Genomic DNA, 25,216 nt, shown 5'->3' with positions numbered 1-25,216 from the left:
TAGAGAATGCTTTATAACTCCCCCTTTGGTATGTATATATGATTATTGAGAAAACATTTTTGTGGGAAAGTTGATTCTGAGGGAAAATGTTTCTGTGGAAAAGGATTTTGTTGGAAAAAATTGTTGTCAGTGGGAAGATGCTTCTTCCAAGAACATGTGATTTTTGAGTTTATGGTTGTGCGTTTTTGTGGAAAATTTATTTTTGAAGAAAACAATTAGCATGGAAGGTCGAGATCCGTCTCCACTGGAAGAGTTTTGAGACAATCTATAAGCCATTCTTGAAAGAAAATGTTCAATATTACTTCTGGTCTCGGCTAAGTGAAAAATCTATCTTTATTGATTCTAGTTATTCTCCATTCTCCCCAGATGTAAATCAGGCCAAATGATGCTAAATAGCATGCAATTTTGCCCCACTAATCAATGACTGTTAGGCCATCATGCCCTTTTATAAATCCAAACATTAAAGATAAGATTGATAAATGAATCCTAGCCATTGGATTTGAACACTTCTCATCATTAGCTTCATGATAATGTTAAAAACTCACCCTTATAATCTATTATTTTAGAGAGATACTATTGACACCCCAACTTTTACTTATTTTACCCCAATTTATTAAATTATTTATCAAACCAACCCCCCCCCCCCCCCCCCCCCCTAAAAAAAAAAACAAAAAAACAAAAAAAAAAATTTAAAAGAATTAAAACAAACTCTTCAAACATTTCAAAAGTTTGGCTCAAATTATAATCTCAACGTTATAACACTCCTTCAAACAATTTCAGTAGTTGTTTCCAATTATGATTGGGCCGTATAATCTTAAACAAAACAAAAAAATCTAGAATTTTTTTTGTGTGCTTCAAACTTGTACTTATTTTCAATCACTTATTTATTTTCTTTATTTCTAATTTGGATGTAATAAGTCAAAGGTGGGTTGCTGATAGCAGCTCTCGGTCTCCTCAGTCAACAAGGCAAGACGACGTCCCCAGGGACTTGAAACCATCTCAGCCCTCTCTCTCTCCCTCTCACACTTGAAACCATCGCAGCTCTCTCTAGGAACGGAGGAATGAATACTTTTTGGAGTGGTCATCCCAATGGAGTGCAAGGGTTGGGCTGCAATCTGTTCTAGATGATCTGCAACTGCATGTAAATCATTTTATTAAAAATTAATTTTCCCAAGAAAATATGCTCACTACAATCGTGCAAACCCTAAGTGAGCGTAGTTTAGTCTCCGTTCTCCTCAAGCGCAGGTTAGTCAGAACTTCATCAGATGCCCATTCCAAATTTCCAACCCTCTTGAACCTCTCTCCCTCAGTGTCTCAACTTCTTTAACACTCGAATTCGATCGATCAAAATCACTATAACGCTAAAATGCACGGTCAGCCCCGCAAACCTCTAAAGCCAGAAGACTCAGCTTCGATCGCAAAAGCTGCTAACCTGCGCACCCTTCAATCTCAACTCCTTCATAACCACCACAACAAAATGTGAGTTTAATTTTCAGTATTTTTTTTTTTTTTTAAATTGATTCGATTTCGCTCTCATTTTCTCCTTCAATTTTGGATCTCAGTTACACCAAAGAAGCCCTAGAAATCAGTTCGAAGCTTCTAGAATCGAATCCCGAACTCTACACAGCCTGGAACTACAGAAAACTCGCTGTCCAACATAATCTTCTCCTCCTCTGTGAAACCGATCCCGACTCTATTAAATCGATTCTAAACGAAGAACTCAGAGTTGTACGTTTTTTTAATTTTATTTCAATCGATTTTGATCAATTTGTTAATGAGAATTAGAATAATATGTTTTTTCTGTTATTTGAGCTTTAGGTTTGATTTTATGTAAGTTATGTAGATTGAGAATGCCTTGAGGCGTAATTTTAAATCTTACGGAGCTTGGCATCATAGGAAATGGGTTCTGAACCAAGGATTTTCGTCACTTGATCACGAATTTCGGCTTCTGGATCGGTTTCAGAAGGCAGATTCTCGAAATTTCCACGCTTGGAATTATCGGAGGTGATTTTTGGGCTTTGATTTAAGATGAAGGGCATTTAGGAATATTTATAAGCTCATTCATTTGTTTAATTTCTTTTTTGCGTCCCCAGATTTGTGGCAGCACTGAAGAACGTGTCAGAAGTAGAAGAGCTAAAATACACAACAGATATGATAAATAACAATTTCAGTAATTATTCCGCATGGCATAATCGTAGGTATGAATGATGTTCAGTTTCTCTCTTCGATTCAATTGAGTCATGGAGGTTGTTGACAAATGGACTCACATTTCTGTAATAGATTATGATATATATATATATTTTATAATAAGTAAATTTTCATTAATCAAAATTGAGGTCGAGTTTACCAGCCAGAGAAAATCACAGGATAAAGGAAGCACATCACCGATCCAATCCCAGATTATGTAGTTTTCAATTCTAAGCTTGAGCAGTGTAGAAACATTTGAAATAAAAATTACGATATGGAAACTTTAGAATATATGTAAGCCTACATGGCTTAATGTTGAGGAATGAATTGAATATTTATGTTTTGGGTCCAGTAAAGTTTTTTTTTTTTGATGGGTAAACTGGACTTGAACCCACGACCTCAAAGTTGCTTTGCAATGTGTCAAAACAACTGAGCTATGGGTCTAAGCCCTTCCAATATTACTAACTGATATATAATGCTACTCTGGATAAGAATCTTTATCTAGTGGTGCTTGGTCTATGGTGGTGAAAAATAAACACATTTCATGGTTACGTGGGTATGGGTAGGGGTAGGGTGGTGTTAAGTCAATTTTGAACTACCAAGGTGTGTGAGTTTGTCCTACTTTGGGTACTCTTAAAGTTATATCTTTTTTTCTTGACAAGTATGATTTTATTGAGAGAATGAGAAGGAGGTCAAGAAGACCTTTTGAAGTAAAGAATAAGGTCACCATCTAGCCTGGTGCCAAGCTCATGAGGTCACATTTAAACAAAACATGTTCAAAGAATACCCCCTTAAACTCATCAAAAAGCTTGCACCATAAATTTTAAAAGCGTAAGTTACTAATGATCACTTCTTGAATGGTGTCTTCCTTTCATTCAAAGGCATTTTAGAGTTGTTTTGTGTGCTCCCCTATTTATAGACTTGGGGAGGAAGAATGAACGGTTGGGATCGTTCCAAATGGCAACGATCCAACGGTCGTAGAACACTAACGAAAACTCTATACAACTCAAGAGTCCTAGAGAAATCTCCTAGATATTTCTAGTACATTCTATGTACATAGTTACAAATACATGAGAATTCTATACACATGAACCTTCGTAAGACTCCGCACGTGTCCAAAAAGCATGTTAGATGTAGCCATAGTTTAAGCATTGGCATTTGGATGTGATTGTAGATTTTTCTGGCTTGCACAAAGGTTAATTCCTTCTTGGCTATTTATATGGAGAGAACAAAGAGTGGGTTCTTGATTTGTTCCCTCTAGGCCCTCTTTATGTATCGCTGCATTTATTTTTTTGATGGGTAACGTGGACTTGAACCCATGGTCTCAAAGTTTCTTTGCAATTTTTCAACCCAACTGAGCTATGGGTCTTATGCACACATCCTTGCAAGCTACTGGGTGTAAATATTTTAAGGAGATCTAGAAACTATAAGCATCTTTACACATATAAGTTGTTTTCTAAGATGCCTACATATGGATGGCGATATGGGCATTGGTACAAGAAAAGGTGTTACGATTCATCATTCTCCTAAAATCCAAGACACGTGCATGGACGCGAAACACTGGTATTCTATCCAATAACATTATATAATTTTTAGGGTGTTTTTGTCGCTAAGTATCATCATTTTTGTTTCTAAACCTTGCAAACGTGACGAACCTCGAGATGTGCTGGTCTTACTAATTTGACTGATTTTTCTGTACTAGTATGTGATATTGTTGACATAATCTTCATCACATAAATATTAGTTTATGTAATACACCCTTAGAAAAATGTTCTATATTGATAGTACTAGAACTGTATAAATAAAGGGAAGTTATCTTTAGATCTTTCCTTAGATTCCCTAGCTTCTTTGTAACATGTTTGATCACAGCTTTTTAGATATGGGTTACATCTCGTAGCATCCCATCTGGAGTATCTGTGACTGTGGATTAGTTTACTTCCTAATGTTTTCTTTATGTGAGACATTCTCAAGTCCTTAGTTCTGTGTCATTAACATTGAAACAATATATGCAATTTGCCATCAGAAAAAAGTTATGAACCTTGCCAACTTATACAAAAACCTCTATGACAACCCCCCCACCAAAAAAAAAAAAAAACAGAAAAAGAAAAAAGAAAAAAAGGTCACAAAGAGTCGTGACCAAGGTGCTACCTTGTTGAGGTGGTAATTTGAGTCGTGACCAAGGTGCTACCTTGTTGAGGTGGTAATTTGAGTCGTGACCAAGGTGGTATTACCATAGACTGGGATCAAGACCCCTTCTTCACCCTTAAACCTATGAAAAAAAAGAAGAAGAAGAAGAAAGAAATAGCTCCTGAAGTGTAACTACCCAATTTTGTCCAAGTTCAATAATTTAATGATTTTCTTGCAACACTATTACAGATTTACAGCATCCATGAACATATCTATTGGATTATGCTTCCAACTTTAAAATGTTTTGTTAATGTTTTGAAGTTTGGATGCATCTTTCGCTTCCTTGATGTCTTTATTGCTTTGTGTGACATGCCTTTTATACAGTATATTTAACTGAGGGGTTTCTTACAGCGCCATTCTGTCTCATTTGCTGAGGCAAAAGGCACCAGGATTTGTTTCAAAAGAGAAGGTCTTGACCGAAGAGTATGAGCTTGTGCACCAAGCTATCTTTACGGATCCCGATGATCAAAGTGGATGGTTTTATCACCTTTGGCTTCTGGACCAAACGATTACTCCAGATGCTCCCATACTGGTTTCTTCCTGGCCCATTCATGGTTCAGATCTGATTGTATCTTTGAACAAGAACTTGGACAATTGTGCGTTGTCTCCATTCACATGTTTTTGTTCGGATACAGGAACTTTTCCTCTCATTCTTTACTTCAATGAAGCTGTTGAAGGTGTGAATGCGTCTACTGTAACTGTTAAATTCATGTTCTGTAAGGACGAAAATCTTATTTGGGTGCCACTTTCAACAAACAACTCAGGGAAGGCCGAAGCTTGGGCAACATACCTGAAGTTTCCTGATTTTGAGGATCCTTCTTTAAAATCTTACCCTGTTGAGGTTAGCCTTGGACATTCTCCGGGTATTATTTCTTCAGGTGGGTTCAACTACAGCTTTCCTTCACAATTTGCATTTACAGTGAGCCTGCAGTCTATTGATTCAGATTATGCTGGAGGAGCAAGTATGAATATGGTGGTATGGAAAGATGAAAATTTCCATACAGATGACAGTCTTCTTCAGGATTTCAGTCCTCCTATTTTATCTTTGAATCAACTAAGAATCGTTCAGGACAACGAACCAACAACTTCAAAGTGGCGTGTAGAGACTTTAACTTGTGAGATTGCTCTCTTCCGGGAGTTGTTGTCAGAAATAAACTGGTAAATACTGATTTGTTGTAATGGGGTTGGAATTTTGTACTTTCAAGTCTGCTATTATTTCTGTATATCCATTTTCATCTTTTTCTCCTTTATTTATCTTTGTAGTAAAATTGGAAAGCTTACACTTGCACGAATGTTAAGGGCTCATGATGCTATGATGTCGTACATCACCCCATTTGTGTACAAGAAGGTCAATTCTGAAGAAGTTCTAGAACTCTTTAGTGACTTGATGAAGTTGGACCCATCACATTCAAAATATTACAAGGATGAACACAGTGTAGTCCTAATGGAGCAGGTATTTTTCTCTTTTTCTTGTTTTTTTCTCTATATTATCCTTTGCAAATTTATTCTTGCTTGTCTGATTCTTGTACTTCTATATTCTGCCACGTGGGGATGATGTTACCCTTATTGTATATCTATTTTTGGAGTTTGCTTATAGAAGCTATGTTTGGCCATTTGAATTTATGTACATGGGAGTGAACTTAGTTATTCTAATTAATTGGATGAGATTACACCTTATTGTGTTTTTTTAACTTTGGAAGGATATGAAATTAATTTGTTCAACCCTCTTGTTGTATATTTGGTATCTATGTTTCACATATTCTTGCTTCAAGAATCAAATCAGTAAAATATTCTGTCACGTTGAATTTAATCTTACATGTTAAATTTATTTTCTCCCATTTCTGTTGAGATATCTTTGAAACCCATGCATGTCTAACTGGTCCCACCAAACCTTTAACTTTTCGATTGAAAATTTTCGGGACTGGATTTTTTTTTCGTCGCATGTGAAGTTTGTCATTCCCTGTTTGGAAAGCATATTCTCATATTGTGGTTATTCTGCAGGTGACCTCCAATAGTAAGTCTTTGATGGACCATTGCTGGTACTATGAAGAGTCAACTTCTTCTGATCCCGCTAAATTTGTCTTCCTTCGGCTGAACAATTTATCATTAACTCGGATTGGCTCTTTTGAACATATATTGTGGGTTCAAAAGCTAGATCTCAGCCATAATGAACTTCAATCGATTGAAGGTAAAACACTCTACATGTGCTATATCGTATTTGATTGCACAATTGTTCAATTTCTGGAGCCAAAGTTTTCAGTCGTTTTTTGTTAGGGTAAATTGTTAATGCCACATAACTGGGTTCAAAACCCACTTTCACCTACTTGTCTCACAAAAAATAAAAGATAACAAATTCTTAAATCCCCATTCTTCCCTTGGCTTCTGGAACAAGGGATCCTTTCATTCCCTTTATGATTGTCTTACTGGCCTATAATATCCAAACATGCAAATATTAGTCTAGTACTCCTCCAAACTGCGCTAGACATCTAGTTCATTGCATGGGGAACATGTAGAAAAGTTTCCTAAATCCTCAAATTTGGTTTTCTTGCCTGTATATTCTGCTGCCTGGATTCGGGGAAGTGGAAACTTTGATATTCAGACAGAGTAGTTGAACTTTGAAGCTATAGGCACTATTTATATGACAGAACTCAATACTGTTGGGTTCCGTTTTACGTGGTGGTGAAATCATCTCCACATTGTCTCAAACTCTAAATAACTAGATCCATACGATGCTCTTACCATCTGCTAAGTTCTCGTTCACTTCTACGAGAAGTCAGATGAGACTTCTTTGGAGATGCTTGATTTTCTCTGTGATTTCAGTCTCTTTAACCTCAGTTGAAATATTTTTCTTTCTGGTTCCTCTCGTTTCCTATGTGTCTAGATTCTTTGCATGTGCATGATTAATTTACTTTCGAAAGTAAGATGAACTTATTGAATAGTGAAGAGGGTTCGCTATGTATATATATTTTTTTCCGTGTTACTGTATGTCCGATATTAGGAAATGGTAATTTAAGTACCACACAGCCTCCTTAAAGATGAGCTACTTAAGTCTGTGTGCATGTACAGATTTCTTGTGAAACCCACACATGCATTTATGCTTTATGCTTTTATTGTCTTCTTAGTCTACTTAGGAATGTATATAGTTTTCATGGATTATAATTGGAAGGCAAAGAAGTTTGTAATTCTGTTATTTGAGAATTTTAGAGGATTGAGCATCTAAGCCCAGGTCGATGATTCAGTAGTCAAGATATTTTTGTTTGTGATGCTCATTTTTTCAAATTAATTTTATTGCAAAAATTAATTTGGTGAACATGACAAAGGGCTCTGAAGGTTGCAAAGTGATTCTGGTCTTGGAAATGGATGAGTCCTTGAGTTTTTGCATTTGAATTTTGGTTTTTTCCACTTCATCTTTGAACTTATTTCGTGGTGTTCAATTGTCAGAATTGTGCCCAGATTCTGCTCCTCCTTTGGACATTATTGGGTCCTGCTCCCTTGTTCCAACAAGCAGCACCTCATAATCAATTGCACAGAATACCTAGTGTCAATTTTAGTCTGGATATTATAGGTTTTGCTGAGGATAGAGACTGGATAAGATAAAACTTGGCTTCTAAGCATATTTCGGATTCCACTTCTCAACTACTGCACCCTAATACATTCCTTCCACTCCTTGCAACTATGTATCTGTTCTCTTATGATCATATAACAAATGTTTAAATCTCATTTTGAGGCAATTTTTCGGTTGGGGAAAAAACTGAAATTCCAAAACATTCAATGTTCTGATTTCGGCTGAACCGGATGTTCTTCCGAAACGGCACACAATTTTAGGCCACAAATATAATTCTACTTGTTCTGCTTGTCCATTGTTTTCTTTATTGTTTAGAATGTCAATTTCTGTATCATAATAGCCTCTACCCTAAACGCTTGAACTTCAAGTTTTGACTGCTCGATGATGCGTTCTAGAACTTTCTTAGTGCTTCCACATCATTAGGAAAATATGGAAATCCATATCTTTTACTTATTATTGGGTTTTTGTTACAAGGTTTGGAGGCAATGCAACTTCTCTCTTGCTTGAATCTAAGTCACAACAAATTTGGTAGTTTTACTTCGCTGGAGCCTTTGAGACTGTTGAAGTTGTTGAAAGTATTGAATATCTCTTGGAATGAAATTGGTGCACACTCTATCGACACAACAAGGTATTTGTGCTCTTCTCCTTTGTCTCATATGATGGGAGATGATTTCAATGTTGATGAATATTCAACCAATGGCGTCCAAGTGGTGGACTATTGGGAAGCTGTTTTGATTTTTAAAGGCTTGCAATTAACACAACTAGATGTTGTGGGGAATGCAGTTAGTGATGAGAAATTTAGGTCATTGCTGGTAAAGATTCTTCCCAAACTTAAATGGCTAGACGGAAAATCTGTACACTAATCAAATTTTTGTACATAAATTTCTCCCAGCATTTTCCTTCACAGTTATATGTATCACGTTACCAGTTGTTTTAACACATTTATTTATGGAATAGTCTTTGTTTGTGGAAGATCAAATTTTTGTGAAATCTATATGTTTTTCCATATTTTTGTTAATTCTTGTGAGTTCAGGCCCTGTCTTTTGCTTGTGAGTGTGTTTTGTTGTTGGCTTGATTGTAGGATCCAATCTTCTATTGTATGCACTACTTCCTTTGAGTTGAATAAAATTCTACAACAACGACAAGAACAAAGCCTTATCCCGAAGATTTGGGGTCGGCTAACCAAATATTGTTTATCGATCTTTTTTGCAACCTTGATTTTTCCCTGAAACACCATCGTCTTCAACCTTTTCTTCTTCCAATGTCTTGCTAAACTTTATTTTATTTTATTTTTATTGCAAAATGAACACTTTTATTTTTTTTCTAAAATCTTGATGTTGGTTGTGTGCGCTTCAACCTCAAAATTCTATCTTCTTCAACCAAATCTTAAGACTACGACAGGCTTTTTAGGGAGGTTGAAGATGATGTGTGCATTGCGTTTCTCTCTCTCTCTCTCTCTTTTTTGTGTAAGATTTATGAGGAGTTTAGGGGAGTATTTTTTTGAGGACTTGGTGGATAGATGGGATTGGGTATGTAATTTAACCCCTTTGTAAAAAAACAAAAAAAATTGTCAGAGAATAACTTGACCTAGCGAGGTTTTTGTATAGCTAGGAACCGATATTTTGTATTACTTAGAAATGGGTCGAATCCAAAAAGGTTGACCCAGAAACATAAGTAGCAAATCCAACTCTTCTTGCAGTTGGAAGATAGACATTTGAAATAGATGGTGAAGTGGTCTTGAGTTCATGCATACAATGTGGGAACATATGAAGTCCCACAATGACAAAAAGAAAAATATTACAAACCAACCACTATTCTAATGCAAGTTGTCTGTGGCGATTGAGATCATTGAGGTATGTAGAACAAGTGTAATCTTCCAAGTCACATGCATCAGAAAAAGGAGCCTTTCCAATAGGAGGCTTTTTTTCTCCTCCCATCACCTCTACTGATACACTCTCACCCCTCAAAAGCTGTACAACCTACACCAACAAAGAGCGCATAATATTAGTCTTGTTAAAATAAATAAAAAAAAGTCATATAGGACCTATAAAAAAGAGGTTGGATTTAACAATTATTCGACGGGGCTGAATTTGATTTCAGGCATTAATAAAAATGATGTTTTAATAAATGCATTATGGAATTAGGATTTCAAGAGATGGAGAGAGACGGATATTAGGACTGAATCCGATTCAGTTGATCAGGATTTTTTTTTTTTTTTTTTAATGATTCCATCGATTAGTTTGGAGTACTTGGGTCAATCCCTTATTTTGTAAAGGTGTAAACAAAATGCCTTTCGATGTCGGTACCTAGGATTAAAAAAAAAAATATTTCAAAAAATTATGGAAATTTAATACCTTACACCTCTCTCACAATGAGAGGAATACATCTCACCATCTGCGCTATGTCCAATGTAGGTGTAACATGACCGACCCAACCAACTTACCAAGGTGCGGTGCATCTTTGAAATCCAAAGGTGAAATTACGAGTTTAAGTAAACAAATAGACAAAAGAAATTACCTGACTCATGTGTGGTCGTATATTTGGCAAATGATGAATGCACATTGAAGCTGTCGACATCACATGCTTCATCTCACCAAGGTTGTAAGCATCTCCGAGACGAGGATCAACTAATTCTTTGATGTTATTGGTTTCCAAAAGAGACTTTGCCTGTAAGTACAAACGAACAAGTGAATTAACTAGTAACAATTAGTCGAGCCAAAAAAAAAAAAAAAGCTTTTGAACGAGCCCCAAACCTAGCAAGTTAGATTGTGTAGTGTGTTTAACTTCAATTTTAATCCAGAATTGTGTTATCTTTTTGTAGAAAAAGAACAAAAGGTAAAAACTCAAACAATTCTTGTAAGTAATGTTAGCTGACATTGCTAAGTAAACAATTTTTCATGAGAATTACTCTAATTTTTTATATTTATTTATTAATGGTTTATACCACAGATTTTCGACCGAATCAATTCTAGAAACAGTATCACTTCTAATGGAATAGTTACCAAATGGCACCCCTAAGCCCCTCATCTACTTAATGAGGAAAAAAATTAAGTTACTCATTTTACCTATAACTAGAAAGTTCCATTGCATTGTAACCTGATCAAAGAAACACCAAATAAATTGAACATGACTAGTGATGTAGAATCATACCCACATCACAAGGCTTTGGCGACTTGAGTCAACAGCATGACGACCCGTTATGAGCTCCAATAGTAACACCCCAAAGGCAAATACGTCGGTTTTCTCATCAACAATCCCATGCATGAAGTATTCTGGCGCCAAATATCTAAGAAAATGCAATATATGCAAACCATATATAAGTGATTCATTGATTAAGCAAATACAACAAACAATGAATAAGTATATTGTCTCACCCAAAAGTCCCCTCTATCGGGAAGACTATGTGATGAGTCCATTGGTCTGGAAGCCACTTTGCAAGTCCGAAGTCAGAAATCTGCGATGGAAAATTTACAATTATAAGCCACTTAGTTAACGAAGTGAGAGAAGAATTAACATGTAATAGAAGATAGTACCTGAGGTTCATAATCTTCGGTTAGTAATATATTAGAGGCTTTGATGTCTCTATGAATTATTCGTCTTTGGCAGCCTTGATGAAGATATAGCAACCCTTCGGCTACACCTAGAGCCACCTTAAACCTTATCCCCCACTCAATACTCTCCTTTGAACCTGAAAAACTGAATATCTTTTCATCAGAAAAATATGATGGTTCATGAATCATGATCACACCTTGTTGTGTCAAAAAAATTGGGCTACGGCTATGGTGTGTAATTATTCCTACTAAATGTACTCATAGATTTGATTTCATTTAAAAAAAATGTAAGAAGCAACTTTTTCATTTTAATCGTGATTTGTTTAAAAAGCTGTGATTAAGTCAGTGCTACCAAATTTGGTGATTATGTGATCAGCTTATGTCTACAAGATGGACTACACTCGGAGTATGCACGATTGCAAGACAAAGCAATTCTTCAAACATTTAATTGTCATATAAATATTTTTCCTGAGAATTTTTTTTCCACCAAGGCAAGAAAACAACTCATGGAACTGAAACCCTGGGAAAATGATGTTCTTACCTTTTTTTTTTTCTCTTCAAAATTTACTCTCACCCCCAAAACCAAACTCTCTTTCGAGATTTTCCCATACGCAAACAAACATTTCCCAAGGAATTGATTTTCTTAAGAAATTGATTTTATCGAGAAAGTTTTTTCTAATCAATCATACACACCCTTAGTCCAATTGGGTCTAAAGTTTTGAATGTTCAAATGTTAAACCAATCACATGACATTTGACAACATCTTTCCCCCCACTTTTACACGTGGCAGCTAAATCGACTGCCACGTGTAAAAGACCGTTATCACAGTAGAGTTCATAGTCCACAACAAACGGCCGTTAAAAGGTGAATCGAAATTTAAAGTGGCGAGAAAAAGATAGATACATCACCATGGAGCAAAGAAGCGAGGCTGCCATGTGGAGAGAATTGGAGGACGAGGTGCAAACCCTCTTCTACACCAAACCCAAGCAATCGAGCGGCATTTGGGTGGTCAATGTGAGCAATTATTCCGAGCTCGGACAAGAAATCACCGACCCTATCCTCCTCATTTTTTTTCTTTGTTAGCTTCTTGATTGCTACAAGTTGACCATCAGAGAGACACCCTTTATACACTTCTGCATGCCCTCCCTTCCCTATCAACTTCTCTACAATATTTTGGGAAAAAAATGATGTTAGCAACAAGAGTTTAAAGAAAAACATTATGAGGTAAAAAAAAATATTCAAAAATTATTGTGTTTCAAAATGAAATTTAAAATTTAATATAATCAAAGGTAATTTTGGTCAAAAACCAAGAACACTGCAATCCCACTATGTGATAATCACGTTGGTTAATTTTCAAAATTACAAAAATATTCTTTTAAACTCTTTAATTAATATTTTAAATTACAAATAAGCAATTTGATAGATGTGCGTTTGCATTTGCATTTGCACATACCACCTTCTAGTTTTATATAATAGTAAACATAACTCTTGAATAGTTATACAATAAAAGGGTATGCAATGGATCGTCATTATTGTCCAAAAATAAGAATAAGTCTCGATCAATATGACTACTTGGGGTGGCATGTGCATTTGCAGTGTATTTTAAAATATTAGTTAAAGAGTGATTTTAAAAATTACATGGTAAAAAAAGTATATTTTTGTAATTTTAAAAACTAACCAACCTGATTTTAAGAACTTGAGATTGCAAATTTCTTTGTCTTTAACCAAAATGACCGTGATTATATTAAGTTTAAATCTTAGGATGGGGGTATTTATGGCAACTTAAATTTTGGTGTCGAACCCCTCTGCCTTCTCTCATTATAATAGTAAAAGATTTAAGAGATTATCTAAAAAATTTCAAACATTCTAGCTTTATAAAGAATTGTGCCATTGAATATATGCCAAGGTATTCTTATAATTTAATATTTTAACTAATTTGGATTTGTGTCGCCAATACTCACTCTCCTCTCATTATAATAGTAAAGATTATTGTTTATTTGCTAATCTCAAAACAGGGAGAATTATTAATGATTGAAACAACTATTCATGATGGACAAAAATGACTTAAAAATAAAAAGAAATTCAAAGCAAAATCTTGAAGATCACAAAAACTATGAAAGGTAGAAAGTAATAAATTAAAAATCAAGATAGATGCCTAAAATTTGTTAAAGAAGATCAAACATACATGAGAAGTGTATCATTTAAATATGGGTAATTTAGACATACCCAGCCAAGTTTTGGTGAATATTTGAGATATTCCATTGTGTTTTCAACTTGATGACTTAACCCCCTTGACCTGGTTCCACTCTGAAAGACTAATTGAAAAAAGATTTGAAAGACATTTGATCCATCGATGGTCCATATAATACAAATTAATTCCACAAATATTGAGTATAATTTATAAATTTGAAGTGGGCCTGTTTTGACCCGTTCGGTTGAATCTTGAAATTAGATCCTATATCAGGTTGGAGTTGAAGATGGATCAGTTATCAGATTGAAGATTTTGATTCCAAATTTCCAATAGAGACCCAACCCAGATAACCTGTTAGATCAATTTGGGATCAACCATCGTCCAAGTTCTATAGGTATTGGATCCGAATTGTCTAGATACATAACGCTATCTATTTTTAGAATATAAAAGCAGATTTGATCCAATCATGACCCGATCCAATTTTGACCGAATCTGATTGGCAGACAACCCTTTAGAGTTTAGAGGACCAAGAACGGTTGAGATGGAAAGAAAAGTAAAAGTTTCCTAGGGATCAAAACTGCTGTATTTTTTTCGAAAAAGCTGTTCTGTTGGTCAAAAGTCTAAAAAAAACACTGCAGTTTAGGCGGCTTTTTGTCTTTGGTACTTACAATACTCCTTGGGAAAACCATGGGCCGAAATTGTTTGAAAACATTTTTTTTTAAGAAAATTTATTTTCCGGAAAATATTCCATAGAAAATTGTTCTAAGCTAGGCGAGGTTTAATGGCTTTTATCACTCCAAGCCCAGAGACCTTCTTCAAGGAGTCTATAAAGGGTGTTTGGTTGTTGGAATAATTCTAGGTCAGAGTTATCCCGGTGCAAGGATACACCATCTTCAGGTAATTTATATACCAAGGTAATTTACACAAATACCCGGTTAATTATGTCCTCTCTTGAGACATCCTTGCAACCAAACATCCCGTCAGATGTGCAAAACTGAACTTTCGTCAACGCGTTCGAACCAAATACAGACATTAAAAGACTAGATCTGGATTCCGTAGTTCATGAAGTTTCATAGCTACCCAACTCCACGACTCCATTACTGGCCGTGTGGATAAAAAATTCATCCCTTGACGCCTTACACACCGATATTCACCCTTATTAGTGATTAATATCAATTACGATGGTTCTAAGTTAGTGGGTCTGAAGATATACGCCACCTGGCGCTAAAATAAGACGTGGAGTTCGATAGTTATCTGACTCCAAGGAGTACTGAAGGAAAAAAAAAAAGAGCGAAAAAGTGAGATTTTTTTCTCGAAAATTTTCTTACCTGGACTGAAATTATCAGTTGCAGCTACAAGTTCCTCATAATCAAAGCTTCTCCACGAAGGTTTCGACACGAAAGGCCCCACAAACTCGATTCGAGCATCTGAGTTACGAATTCGAGCCAATTTTCTGTTTAAACTCCTCTTCGAGATCTCAGAACTCGTCAACATCGGAAAAGTATACAACCTTCTCATCGATTTCTTCTTTATAACCTCAATCAAATTCTTCCATTGTAACCCATGAGATTCAGAAACCAAATCTTTGTTTTTAATCGATTTCTCCGTAGGAGAAGAACTACTACAGCTGCTAATACTGTTATCTGAATCAGACCTCAAAACAGGGATTTCCAATACACCTCTTGGAGAGCTATAATTTTCACTCAAATCTTGTTTTCCGCAACCATCTTCTAATTCTGTTTCTGGGTTTTCGTGGGTTTCCCCAGATTCTGCCAAAAAAAAATAAAATCAGATTTTTGTCATTTAAAGGTGAAAAAAAGAAAAAACAGAGTTCTCCCATTCAAACAAAATCTACCTTCTAGTGAAGCCATTTGAGGGTTCTGGGTTTCTCGATTTCAGAAATGTTCAATCTATTTTTCTGTCAATCTCTGGTTCTAAAACTTGTAAAACTGCTTCAAACATGAAATTTCTATCCTTAGAAAACAGAGGAAGATAATAGAAGAGAAGGTATTTCTTCGAAGTTGGTTATTCTCAGAGCGGATAACAAGCGAAAACAAGTCCTGGAATGATTTGGATTCGAACCAATTTATATCCATATTTGGGTTTTACTTCAAATTTTCTGATTAAATCTCAGACGTTGAAACTAGGGTTTAACTCTTTCACATTTATACTTATATATATAAAATATATAAAAAAAAGTTAGAGAGCTGCTATTGGTACCCCCAACTATTACTTATAACCCATTACAAATAAAGTAAATACGTGAATAGTTAAGAATAATTAAAAGTTGAGGTGTCAATAAAAACTTTCTCATTTTTATTTATTTATTTATAGATTCCAAACTTTTAAATTTTGGATTTTACATGAGCCTTATCATAATAGTAAACAACTAATGAACAGTATTATAATATTTTGTAAAGTTGAGATTATTTAATTTAAGCAAAACCTTTGAAATGTTTAAAGGGTGTATTTTAATTTTGAATTGGGATGTTATAAATAATACAAAAAAGTAAGGTGTAATAAGTAAAAGTTGGGGTGTCAATAATAACTCACAAAAGTTAAGGTGGTGTGCCGTGATGGTACCTTACGTACTGTGATTGTTGCCGTAACTAACGCTTACTAACTCACCACACAACGAACAACTAACGAACTAAGAATATAGAATTGACCATGTGGGGCCCACCTTGCCAAGGAATAAAATATCGGTAGTATTGTACTTTTATACTACTGTGTATGTAGCTGATCATTACTCATCATGTGTTGGTTGCCAAAGGACCGACCCGTTTAGCACGTGTGTCATGAACATCAAGGCTAAAACATGTGGATGGCCTGGTTTAGTAATGATGCAGAAACAAAGCATGTCGCACTAAACACGCTTACATTACTGCCGGTGCACTGTAGTATTACCCGTTTGGACCGTTTTTAACTTTAAGGTGCCCTAGTCTTTAAAACGTGCCATGTGGCATAATCTTTAGGGTACATTCCAAAATTTAGGATAAGAATGAGATTAATTAAAATGTTTTTCCTCCATCCTTAGGATAAGAATCAGATTCAATCTTTTTTTTTTCTTCTTTTTTTTCCGTAAAGTATTTCACTATTTGTTTTAATATTTTTCATTATTTATTTAATTTTGCTAAGTGGAATTAGTGGTCAATAATCTTAGGTGAATTATAACTTTTCAATCTACTCGTAATGTCAACACTTAGAGATTTTAACCAACTTAGCAAGCTGACACCTTATTATCTATTTTTTATTTTTCACATTTATTCTTTAAGTATCTTCAAGAGTTCAAGACCCCTCTTCATTGAGTTCAACGAGTGCTGCATAATGAGGCGTCCCTCTAGAAAGGGAGAAGTCTTGAATTCAAACCCTCTCGTGACCATTCAAAAGGATTTATCTCGACTTATCTAGTATGTAGGGTTTGTGGGCTATTGCATGCACTTGAGAGATTTGGATGAGATACGATACTCTAAGAGGCCAATTGTCTCATCTTACTAATTGGACCTCCGGATCCAAACACCCTTATTATAAATATATATATATAAAAAAAAAAAAAAATGTTATGATAGTCTTTGTTGTATGTAACAAAATCATCCTAACCAACTTCCTCAATTTGGTATCGATAAAACTAATCATGTTCCTCCATTTTACTATCTGTAGAGTTATATCTCTGTTATGTCGTGCCTTTCTAGCACATGTAATAAAATAATCACATCAAAGTTGTTTCACATATCGTTGATAAGCAAAGATAAAAAAACAACCTAAAATTTTGTCATCATTGATGCTATGTGATCATGATGATATCCAGACTTAGACCCCTAATTAAAGTATCAGATTGAGACGTAGAGAATAGCTAATGAACTTAGAGAGAAGACTTGGATTGAGAGGAGATTCGAGAAAATTCTCCTCCACAACCTCTAAAAATAGTGGTTGAAAATAATTTGATATTTTGAGTATTTTCAAGTGACATGTGAAGATTACAAGATGAAATTTTGATAAGACATTGGAGAGCCCAAATGGTCTCAAGCCCCAATATATATCCAAAAGGGTCCCACGTAGCAAATTTGGATTCGAGTGGCATTTAAATTTGAAGACCCGGTGGGTATTGAATCATTCTATTTGTGTAAAACTTCAAATCGTGTACAAGGTCATAGTTAGTGTGGTGGGGGAATGGCATTTAAAGAACATTGAAACCTCATATACTTCACTCATTCAGAATTTCAAGCACATGGTATGTTGTTTTCACCACACATTCGGTATGCCCATCTTGGATGGAGATATTTAGGCCAAGATACAACCCTTGGATAGAAGACATTATGGGTGGTACCTAGTGCTTTCAATTTATCAGATCCGATTTAAAAACATTGGGTTTGTAGTGAATTATAGGGATATTATAAGAAATCGAATTGATTTTAGGTTGACCATAATCTTATTTGATAATAAACCTTGAGGGTTTGGCTCAATAGTAATTTTAGAGTGATAAGCGATTAATGTTCGTAGGTCATGAATTTGATACCCAATATTAGCATTAATTCCTTAGGGTCCACTCGTGAGGGTGCACCCTCACTTACCTGGTGCGTGTGATGTGCGGACATTGCACGTGCCTTAGGACTAGTCCTTTGACAAGACCATGGTCTATGGATTAGGCAAAGACTAGATACAGGGTTGGTTTGTTGTCTACGGGGATACCTGGTTATCAAAAATTAATAAAAATTTATTTGATAAAATGTGAGAAAAGTATATAATTTTGTGGCACAATTTTTTCATTGATCATAGACACCTCAAGATCACCAATAGTTCACATCCAAAGATTGTTGTTGTCTTTAGCCACAAGTGTGGTACCTACCAAAAAATCTAATACTTAAGTTAGAATTAGTCTCATGTGAAAAAAATGATCAAAATTTTCCTTATATTAATGATTATTTTAGTTATTTATAGAGTTACCTTTCAAATTTGACAATTCCATGAAATTACCATATTCCCAATATCTTAGGGCGTTCTATTTTAATGATTTTTGTTGTCAATTGCATAGCTGAACAAGTAACCTATCCAAGAAGACATAACAAATCGATGGGTGGATTTTTCCACATGGGACCACATTTGTCCCGGAATACTACCTTTCCTTATCCTGATCAAAATATCATGTACGAGATTTGTTCTTATTCTCAATGAAAATCTTGAGGTGACACGTATATGTACGATATTGTGAAAATAGTTATGGACACTCTTACAATACAAAAACATAGTTCTTGACAAAATTCAATGGATAAACATGATTTGTTAAATCGACCCCAAAATTTTGATTTAAAATTCAAAAATGATATCTTAGAATAGATAAATTATAAACCCAACCTGAGGAATGGAAATGGGTTAACGTTGAATCGTTCTAAACTTGACCAATTGATTGTCCAGTGGCACCCGTATTTAAATTTAAATGGTAGATTCCCCAATCTTGTACTTTTTATAATATACTCAAAGTCTATATTTTACACTATACAAATTTTAATATATTCTTATAAAAAGTACATTGGTGGGAGTCATTTGGTGCCTAATTAATCAACTCCTGTCTAGAATCAGATATTGTGGAATCATTATGTATAATGCGTTTAAGTTACGAATATATTTATACCTGAACAAAATAAATTTGAAATCAAAATCAATAGGATTCAAAATTGATTCATACATTAAAGTTAAGAATGTTGGTTTTTTTATAGATAACTTATTCATTTTTTTTTTAAAATATAATTTTAATACAAGAAATGAGTATTTTAATTTTTGGAAATGTGGCTGAACTGTGTTACCAAGATTATAACCATTGTATGTCAATATGTGGCACAACGACAACAATCGAAGTACAAAAAATTTGCTAATGTAAGTTAAGATTTTGCAGTATTTCCAAATTCATGTCTCGATTTCAATTGAGATGGAAACAAAACATTATTCTTGAAACATTCAATGTTTATGGATTTTAGACCTTAACATGCTTAAAAATTGTGATTGTCAAAGGATTGGGATCGAATTTGATCAAGGTTGATCTGGGACCAATCCAATAAGGATGGGATCGTACCCAATAAAAACATAGTTGATCTAAAACTAATCGGATCACTCTCGAAACCCAAATCCAAAATTATCTGATTCAAATGGATCAAATTGGCAACCCTAATTTCAACTACCAAAGATATGTGCCAACAAAGACCTAATATGAGTAAAAAGTAGAGTTTTTTATTTTATATTTCCTATATTAATTTCCCTAAACAACCAATCAGTATCTTAATAAGCCAAAAAAGAGTAAAAAAGAAGTAGTTGAACTAATCCCGTTGTCATCTTTGAATTTGTTAAAACTACCTAAACATGTCACTTCATTTAGTAGTTCAGTTAGAGACGGACGTTTAACTGAACCATCCTCACTTACTATGTAATCCTAAAAGCACACCCAATAAATGAATTAAATTACTAATAATACTGACCTTTCAGAGTCAAAGTCAAAAAGACTGATGGACTCGAAACCCAAAAAAGTCATGTATTTGGGTCCCTTTTGACTCGTCCGAGTGTAATTCATCCAATGAATATTTTGGTGGTTTATACAAGCCCCCCAACTTTCCCTTTTGAGTTTTGAAGCTGTTGACATGCGTCCCTTGACCTCAGTCTTCTTAATTCGATAAATGAGAAAAGACTAAATACAAAGTCTTCCATGTCTTGCAAAAACTTGCTTTTATCTCCTCAAAACCCATCATCTTCGACCCTTTGAGTGAAATTTTTAATCCTCATCTCCAATCTGGAGATTTTATGCACTTCAACATTCAAACTTCAAGGAAAGATAAGGTTTTTATTGAAGTATTAATGATGAAGTTTTGAATTAAAAAAATTAAGATTTTCTTCGATGAATTGTAGACAATGTTGGGTTGATTAAAGTTTTCAAAGAGGTTGAAAAGCTTGAAGATAATTGGTTTTGGGAAGAACAATAAAATAGGATTTGAGAGACGAAAAAAAAAAACTTTGGTGCTTTTTTTATAGAGAACCCTAGGATTTTTTAGAAATGGTTAAATGCTAGGTTTAAAATGATGAATTGAAGAGAAACTTGAGTAGATTATAAAGAATAAAAATAAAATATCTTTGAGATTTAAGAATTATTAGTTAGAAGATGATGAGTTTTGACGAGACATGGAAGACAAGGACATTTAAGACTTTTTTCGCTTTGTCTCTTAAGAAGACTGAGGTAATGGGAGGCATGTCACCAATTTCAAAACATAGGGTATTCACCAAACTTGCAAGGGTGTGCCTAAATCATCATATATATATATATATAATACCAAACTTGCAAGGGTGTGCCTAAATCATCATATATATATATATATATATATATATATATATATATATAGAGTCCCGTTCAATGGCAAGCATTTTTCAAAACATGGGTTAGAGGTTTTGGAATGGGCTGATTTTTGGTGAGGATGATCTGTAGGAGATCATCCTCACCAAAAATCAACCCATTCCAAAACTTCTAGCCCCAGTTTGCAAGTTGAAAAATCATGAACCATCCATTTTTTGTAAACCATTTTTGATGGGGTTAGAAGTTTTGGAATGGGCTGATTTTTGGTGATGATGATCTCCTCACTGTAGAGATCATCCTCACCAAAAATCAGCCCATTCCAAAACGTCTAACCCATGTTTTGAAAAATGTGTTTGCCAAAATGTTTGCCATTGAACGCTACCCATATAGGGTCCCTTTCAGCAACAAACATTTTGACAAACATTTTGGCAAAACATTTTTCAAAACATGCGTTAGAGGTTTTGGAATGGGCTGATTTTTGGTGAGGATGATCTCTACGGTGAGGAGATCATCCTCACCAAAAATCAGCCTATTCCAAAACTTCTAGCCCCATGTTTACGAGTTGAAAAATCGTGGACCGTCCATTTTTTGTAAATCATTTTTGATGGGGTTAGAAGTTTTGGAATGGGCTGATTTTTGGAGATGATGATCTCCTCACCGTAGAGATCATCCTCACCAAAAATCAGCTCATTCCAAAACCTCTAACCCATATTTTGAAAAATGTTTTGCCAAAATGTTTGTCAAAATGTTTGTTGCTGAACATTTCCCATATAACCCATATATATATATATATATATATATATATATAGGTCCCGTTCGGCACCCTAAGTTTTACCACACACTTTAACAAACGCGTTTTGTCCTACATGGGTTAGAAGTTTCGGAATGAGCTGATTTTTGATGAGGATGATCTCTATGGTGAGGAGATCATCCTCACCAAAAATCAGCTCATTCCAAAACTTCTAACCCCATCAAAATTGATTTACAAAAAATGGACGGTCCACGATTTTTCAACGTGTAAACATGGGGCTAAACATCTCGGAATGGGCTGATTTTTGAGGAGGATGATCTTCTAATCATAGAGATCATCCTCACCAAAAATCAGCCCATTCCAAAACTTCTAACCCATGTAGGACAAAAAACGTTTGTTAAAGTGTGTGGTAAAACTAAGGGTGCTGAACATTTCCCTATATATATATATATATATATATGTGGATGGCATTATTACGATCCTTATTACGACTCACATTGCGACACACCGTTTGTCTTATATGGGCAAAAATATTTGGAATGGGCCGATTTTTTGTGAGGATGATCTCTGTGATGAGGGAATCATCCTGACAAAAAATCATCCCATTCCAAAACTTCTAACCCCATCAAAATTGATTTACAAAAATTGGACGGTCTAAAATTTTTCAACTTGTAAACATGGGGCTAGAAGTTTCATAATGAGCTGATTTTTGGCAAGGATGATCTCCTCACCATAGAGATCATCCTCACAAAAAATCAGCCCATTCTAAACATTTTTTCCCATATAAGACAAAACGGTGTGTCGCAATGTGAGTCTACGGAACCCGACCCCATATATATATATATATATATATGTCAGGTTCAAGGGACGTATGAGAAAACATATGTAAAAATAATATAACATTTATAAATTTTCAAAATATGGGTTAGAAATTTTGGATTGAGATGATTTTTGTGAGGATGATCTCTATGATGGGAAGATCAACCGAAAAAAAAAATTCAGTCCAATCTGAAACTTCTAACCCCATTAAAAGTGATTTAGAATGTGGATCGTCGATTTTTTACCAATTTTTTTTCAATAATTTGTAAATTACTTTTGATGGATTTAGAAGTTTCTGATTGAGCTAATTTTTTATGAGGATGATCTTCTCATCATAGTGACCATCCTTGCAAAAAATCAGCTCAATCCAAAGGCTCTAACCCATATTTTGAAAAATCATTGTTTTTTCATATGTTTTTACATACGGCCCTTGAACCGTCCCATATATATATATATATAGGGTCCCGTTCGCCACCCTTAGTTTTACCACACACTTTAACAAACGCGTTTTGTCTTACATGGGTTAGAAGTTTCGGAATGAGCTGATTTTTGGTGAGGATGATCTCTATGGTGAGGAGATCATCCTCACCAAAAATAAGCTCATTCCAAAACTTCTAACCCCATCAAAATTGATTTACAAAAAATGGACGGTCCACGATTTTCAACGTGTAAACATGGGGCTAAACATTTCGGAATGGGCTGATTTTTGGGGAGGATGATCTTCTAATCATAGAGATCATCCTCACCAAAAATCAGCTCATTCCAAAACTTCTAACCCATGTAGGACAAAAAACGTTTGTTAAAGTGTGTGGTAAAACTTAGGGTGCTGAACATTTCCCATATATATATATATATATATATAATATATATATATATATATTACTGTGCTCTTGATAGACTGATTCCCAATCTCTCTATATGAAACGTCGCACTTTATATTTTTTAATTGAATCGTGATAATCTAACTATCCCATGAGGCACACTCAATCGACTCTCTTGGTGTGACAAGTTTGAGAATCGTAGATTTGTATGTCTCGGGATACAAAACTACACTTCCCCATAAAGATGTGTATCCCAAGGTGTACAGATCTACCGTTTCCAAACTTATCATGTCAAGAGAGTCGATTGAGTGTGCCACGTGGGGTAGTCAAATTATCACCGACTCTTTTTAATTATTTGGAAAATTGAGTTGATTAGTGGAATAGTGGTTTCTCACCGTTGGATGGGAGCATTTTATCTCATGGGGTTTCTTTAGAACTATCCCTCCACATTTTATTAATATTTGATATATCCCTTCTTTTTAAATTGATGACATGCCTCATCTTCGGCCACTATCCAAAAATCTTCAATGTTTCTCCTAAAAAATAAGTCATCATCGATCTTTTCAAAATTCCATCATCTCCTATTTCCCCGAAGATGTCTAGTTTTCCGAAGAACGTGAACGATTTTTTGGTTAGAGGTTGACCATAATGGTAGTTAGGTCATTTCATAACCTCTCACGGAATATCGAGGTCAAGGAGTATGTCATCGGTTTCAAAACATAGGAGTATCACTAGTATTCACCAACGTAGATCGATATGCTTAAATCAAACGATTAAAATTTACCAATCAGACTGATCATTGCCTCACCCATACATTTGATTAGTTTGATTTTGAGAGTATTCAATTTGAGTTTTACCAAACCAAGAAAATGTTTTGGAGCCATGGACAAAACTTTCTTGGGGGCAATGATCGAGAGATGACTGCATGCATGGAAAACAAATAAGATTGGGAGTTGTATTGCAACACTACTCCCAACAGTATAGTAACGGTACTTCCATATACTCACTTAGATGAACCCTACTTCACTTTCAAGTCTGAAATGTGAGGCAGATTTGGTAATCAAAACATGAGGTGGAGCAACAACTTTAACTAATTTTCTTTATATATATGTTATTTGGAGCACTTCTTGCTTTCAAGTGAAATGCTTCAATCGACTCATTTCACTTTCATAAGATTTGGGATTGGGACGGTAATTGTTTGGTGAAAGTGTTTAGGAAGTACTTTTTGATGTTCGAGTTTGCCAAGAAATGCATCCATTGACCAACCACCCAATCTACCAGATTATTATCGATTTGCTATCCAATTCACTAGAGTTTTACTTTGAAACGGCCAGTCTCCTTTAAAATTTTGGAGGAACCCCTTTCATAACATGCATGTACGCTCCTACTTTTTTTGTTAATATTTGGAATACCTCCTTAAAGACATCACGTGTAGTTTACAGGAGAGGGTTCTACCGAAATTTTGAGAACTTTTTTAAGTGATTTAAAAAAAAAAAAAAAGTTGAATCCATAAATTATATCAATTTAAATAATAATAATAAAGAACAAAAGGTGCCATATCTTGTATCTTATTCATATAAAAGATCCTTAATATGAATCTTGACCATCCAATTTTGTGTTTAATGATTAAGATTTCATATTTTGGTATGAAACTTTTTTTTTCCTTGTCCACAGTCCACAGCATATTAATATATAAAATATGTAACTGATATGAGTTAGTTGGGGATTCCTAGAGCTGCAACTAACTTGTTAGTTGTTTGACCTTATTGTTCATCCATATCTTATTATAATCAAAATTTTGACTACAAATTAAT

At 34.8% G+C, this 25,216-nt stretch overlaps 2 protein-coding genes across 2 annotated transcripts; one reads left to right on the top strand and one right to left on the bottom strand.

Annotated features, from left to right (window-relative positions):
- Positions 1 to 988: 988 nt before the first annotated feature.
- On the top strand, positions 989 to 8,911 carry RGTA1 (RAB geranylgeranyl transferase alpha subunit 1). Its single transcript, XM_086439397.1, has 8 exons — positions 989 to 1,479; positions 1,563 to 1,728; positions 1,844 to 2,004; positions 2,094 to 2,198; positions 4,726 to 5,532; positions 5,638 to 5,827; positions 6,376 to 6,562; positions 8,414 to 8,911. Exons 1-8 carry the CDS (start codon positions 1,367 to 1,369, stop codon positions 8,800 to 8,802), a joined length of 2,118 nt encoding a protein of 705 aa, XP_086295523.1. The 5' UTR covers positions 989 to 1,366; the 3' UTR covers positions 8,803 to 8,911.
- Positions 8,912 to 9,535: 624 nt separating this feature from the next.
- On the bottom strand, positions 9,536 to 15,787 carry LOC147403706 (Protein kinase superfamily protein). Its single transcript, XM_086439396.1, has 8 exons — positions 15,537 to 15,787; positions 15,010 to 15,450; positions 12,399 to 12,653; positions 11,473 to 11,627; positions 11,314 to 11,393; positions 11,090 to 11,225; positions 10,457 to 10,606; positions 9,536 to 9,918 (listed from the first exon to the last, which is right to left on the bottom strand). The coding sequence occupies exons 1-8, from the start codon at positions 15,550 to 15,552 to the stop codon at positions 9,751 to 9,753; spliced, it is 1,401 nt and encodes a 466-aa protein (XP_086295522.1). The 5' UTR covers positions 15,553 to 15,787; the 3' UTR covers positions 9,536 to 9,750.
- Positions 15,788 to 25,216: the final 9,429 nt, after the last annotated feature.

Source organism: Akebia trifoliata, chromosome 4 (genome assembly GCF_017979445.1).
Source record: "Akebia trifoliata isolate Shusen 1 chromosome 4, ASM1797944v1, whole genome shotgun sequence".
NCBI lineage: Eukaryota > Viridiplantae > Streptophyta > Magnoliopsida > Ranunculales > Lardizabalaceae > Akebia > Akebia trifoliata.
This window is presented reverse-complemented; position numbering and strand designations above follow the sequence as displayed.

Bases quoted from the DNA above. Each gene is read 5' to 3' on its own strand.
- RGTA1 (XM_086439397.1), top strand. From the start codon at position 1,367: ATGCACGGTCAGCCCCGCAAACCTCTAAAGCCAGAAGACTCAGCTTCG. The intron at 5,533-5,637 runs GTAAATACTGAT...TTATCTTTGTAG, and splicing joins TTGTTGTCAGAAATAAACTG to TAAAATTGGAAAGCTTACAC. The intron at 6,563-8,413 runs GTAAAACACTCT...TTTTGTTACAAG, and splicing joins TGAACTTCAATCGATTGAAG to GTTTGGAGGCAATGCAACTT.
- LOC147403706 (XM_086439396.1), bottom strand. The intron at 11,628-12,398 runs GTGATGTATCTA...TCAGTTTTTCAG, and splicing joins CCTCGCTTCTTTGCTCCATG to GTTCAAAGGAGAGTATTGAG. The intron at 10,607-11,089 runs GTATGATTCTAC...TTGTACTTACAG, and splicing joins GCCAAAGCCTTGTGATGTGG to GCAAAGTCTCTTTTGGAAAC.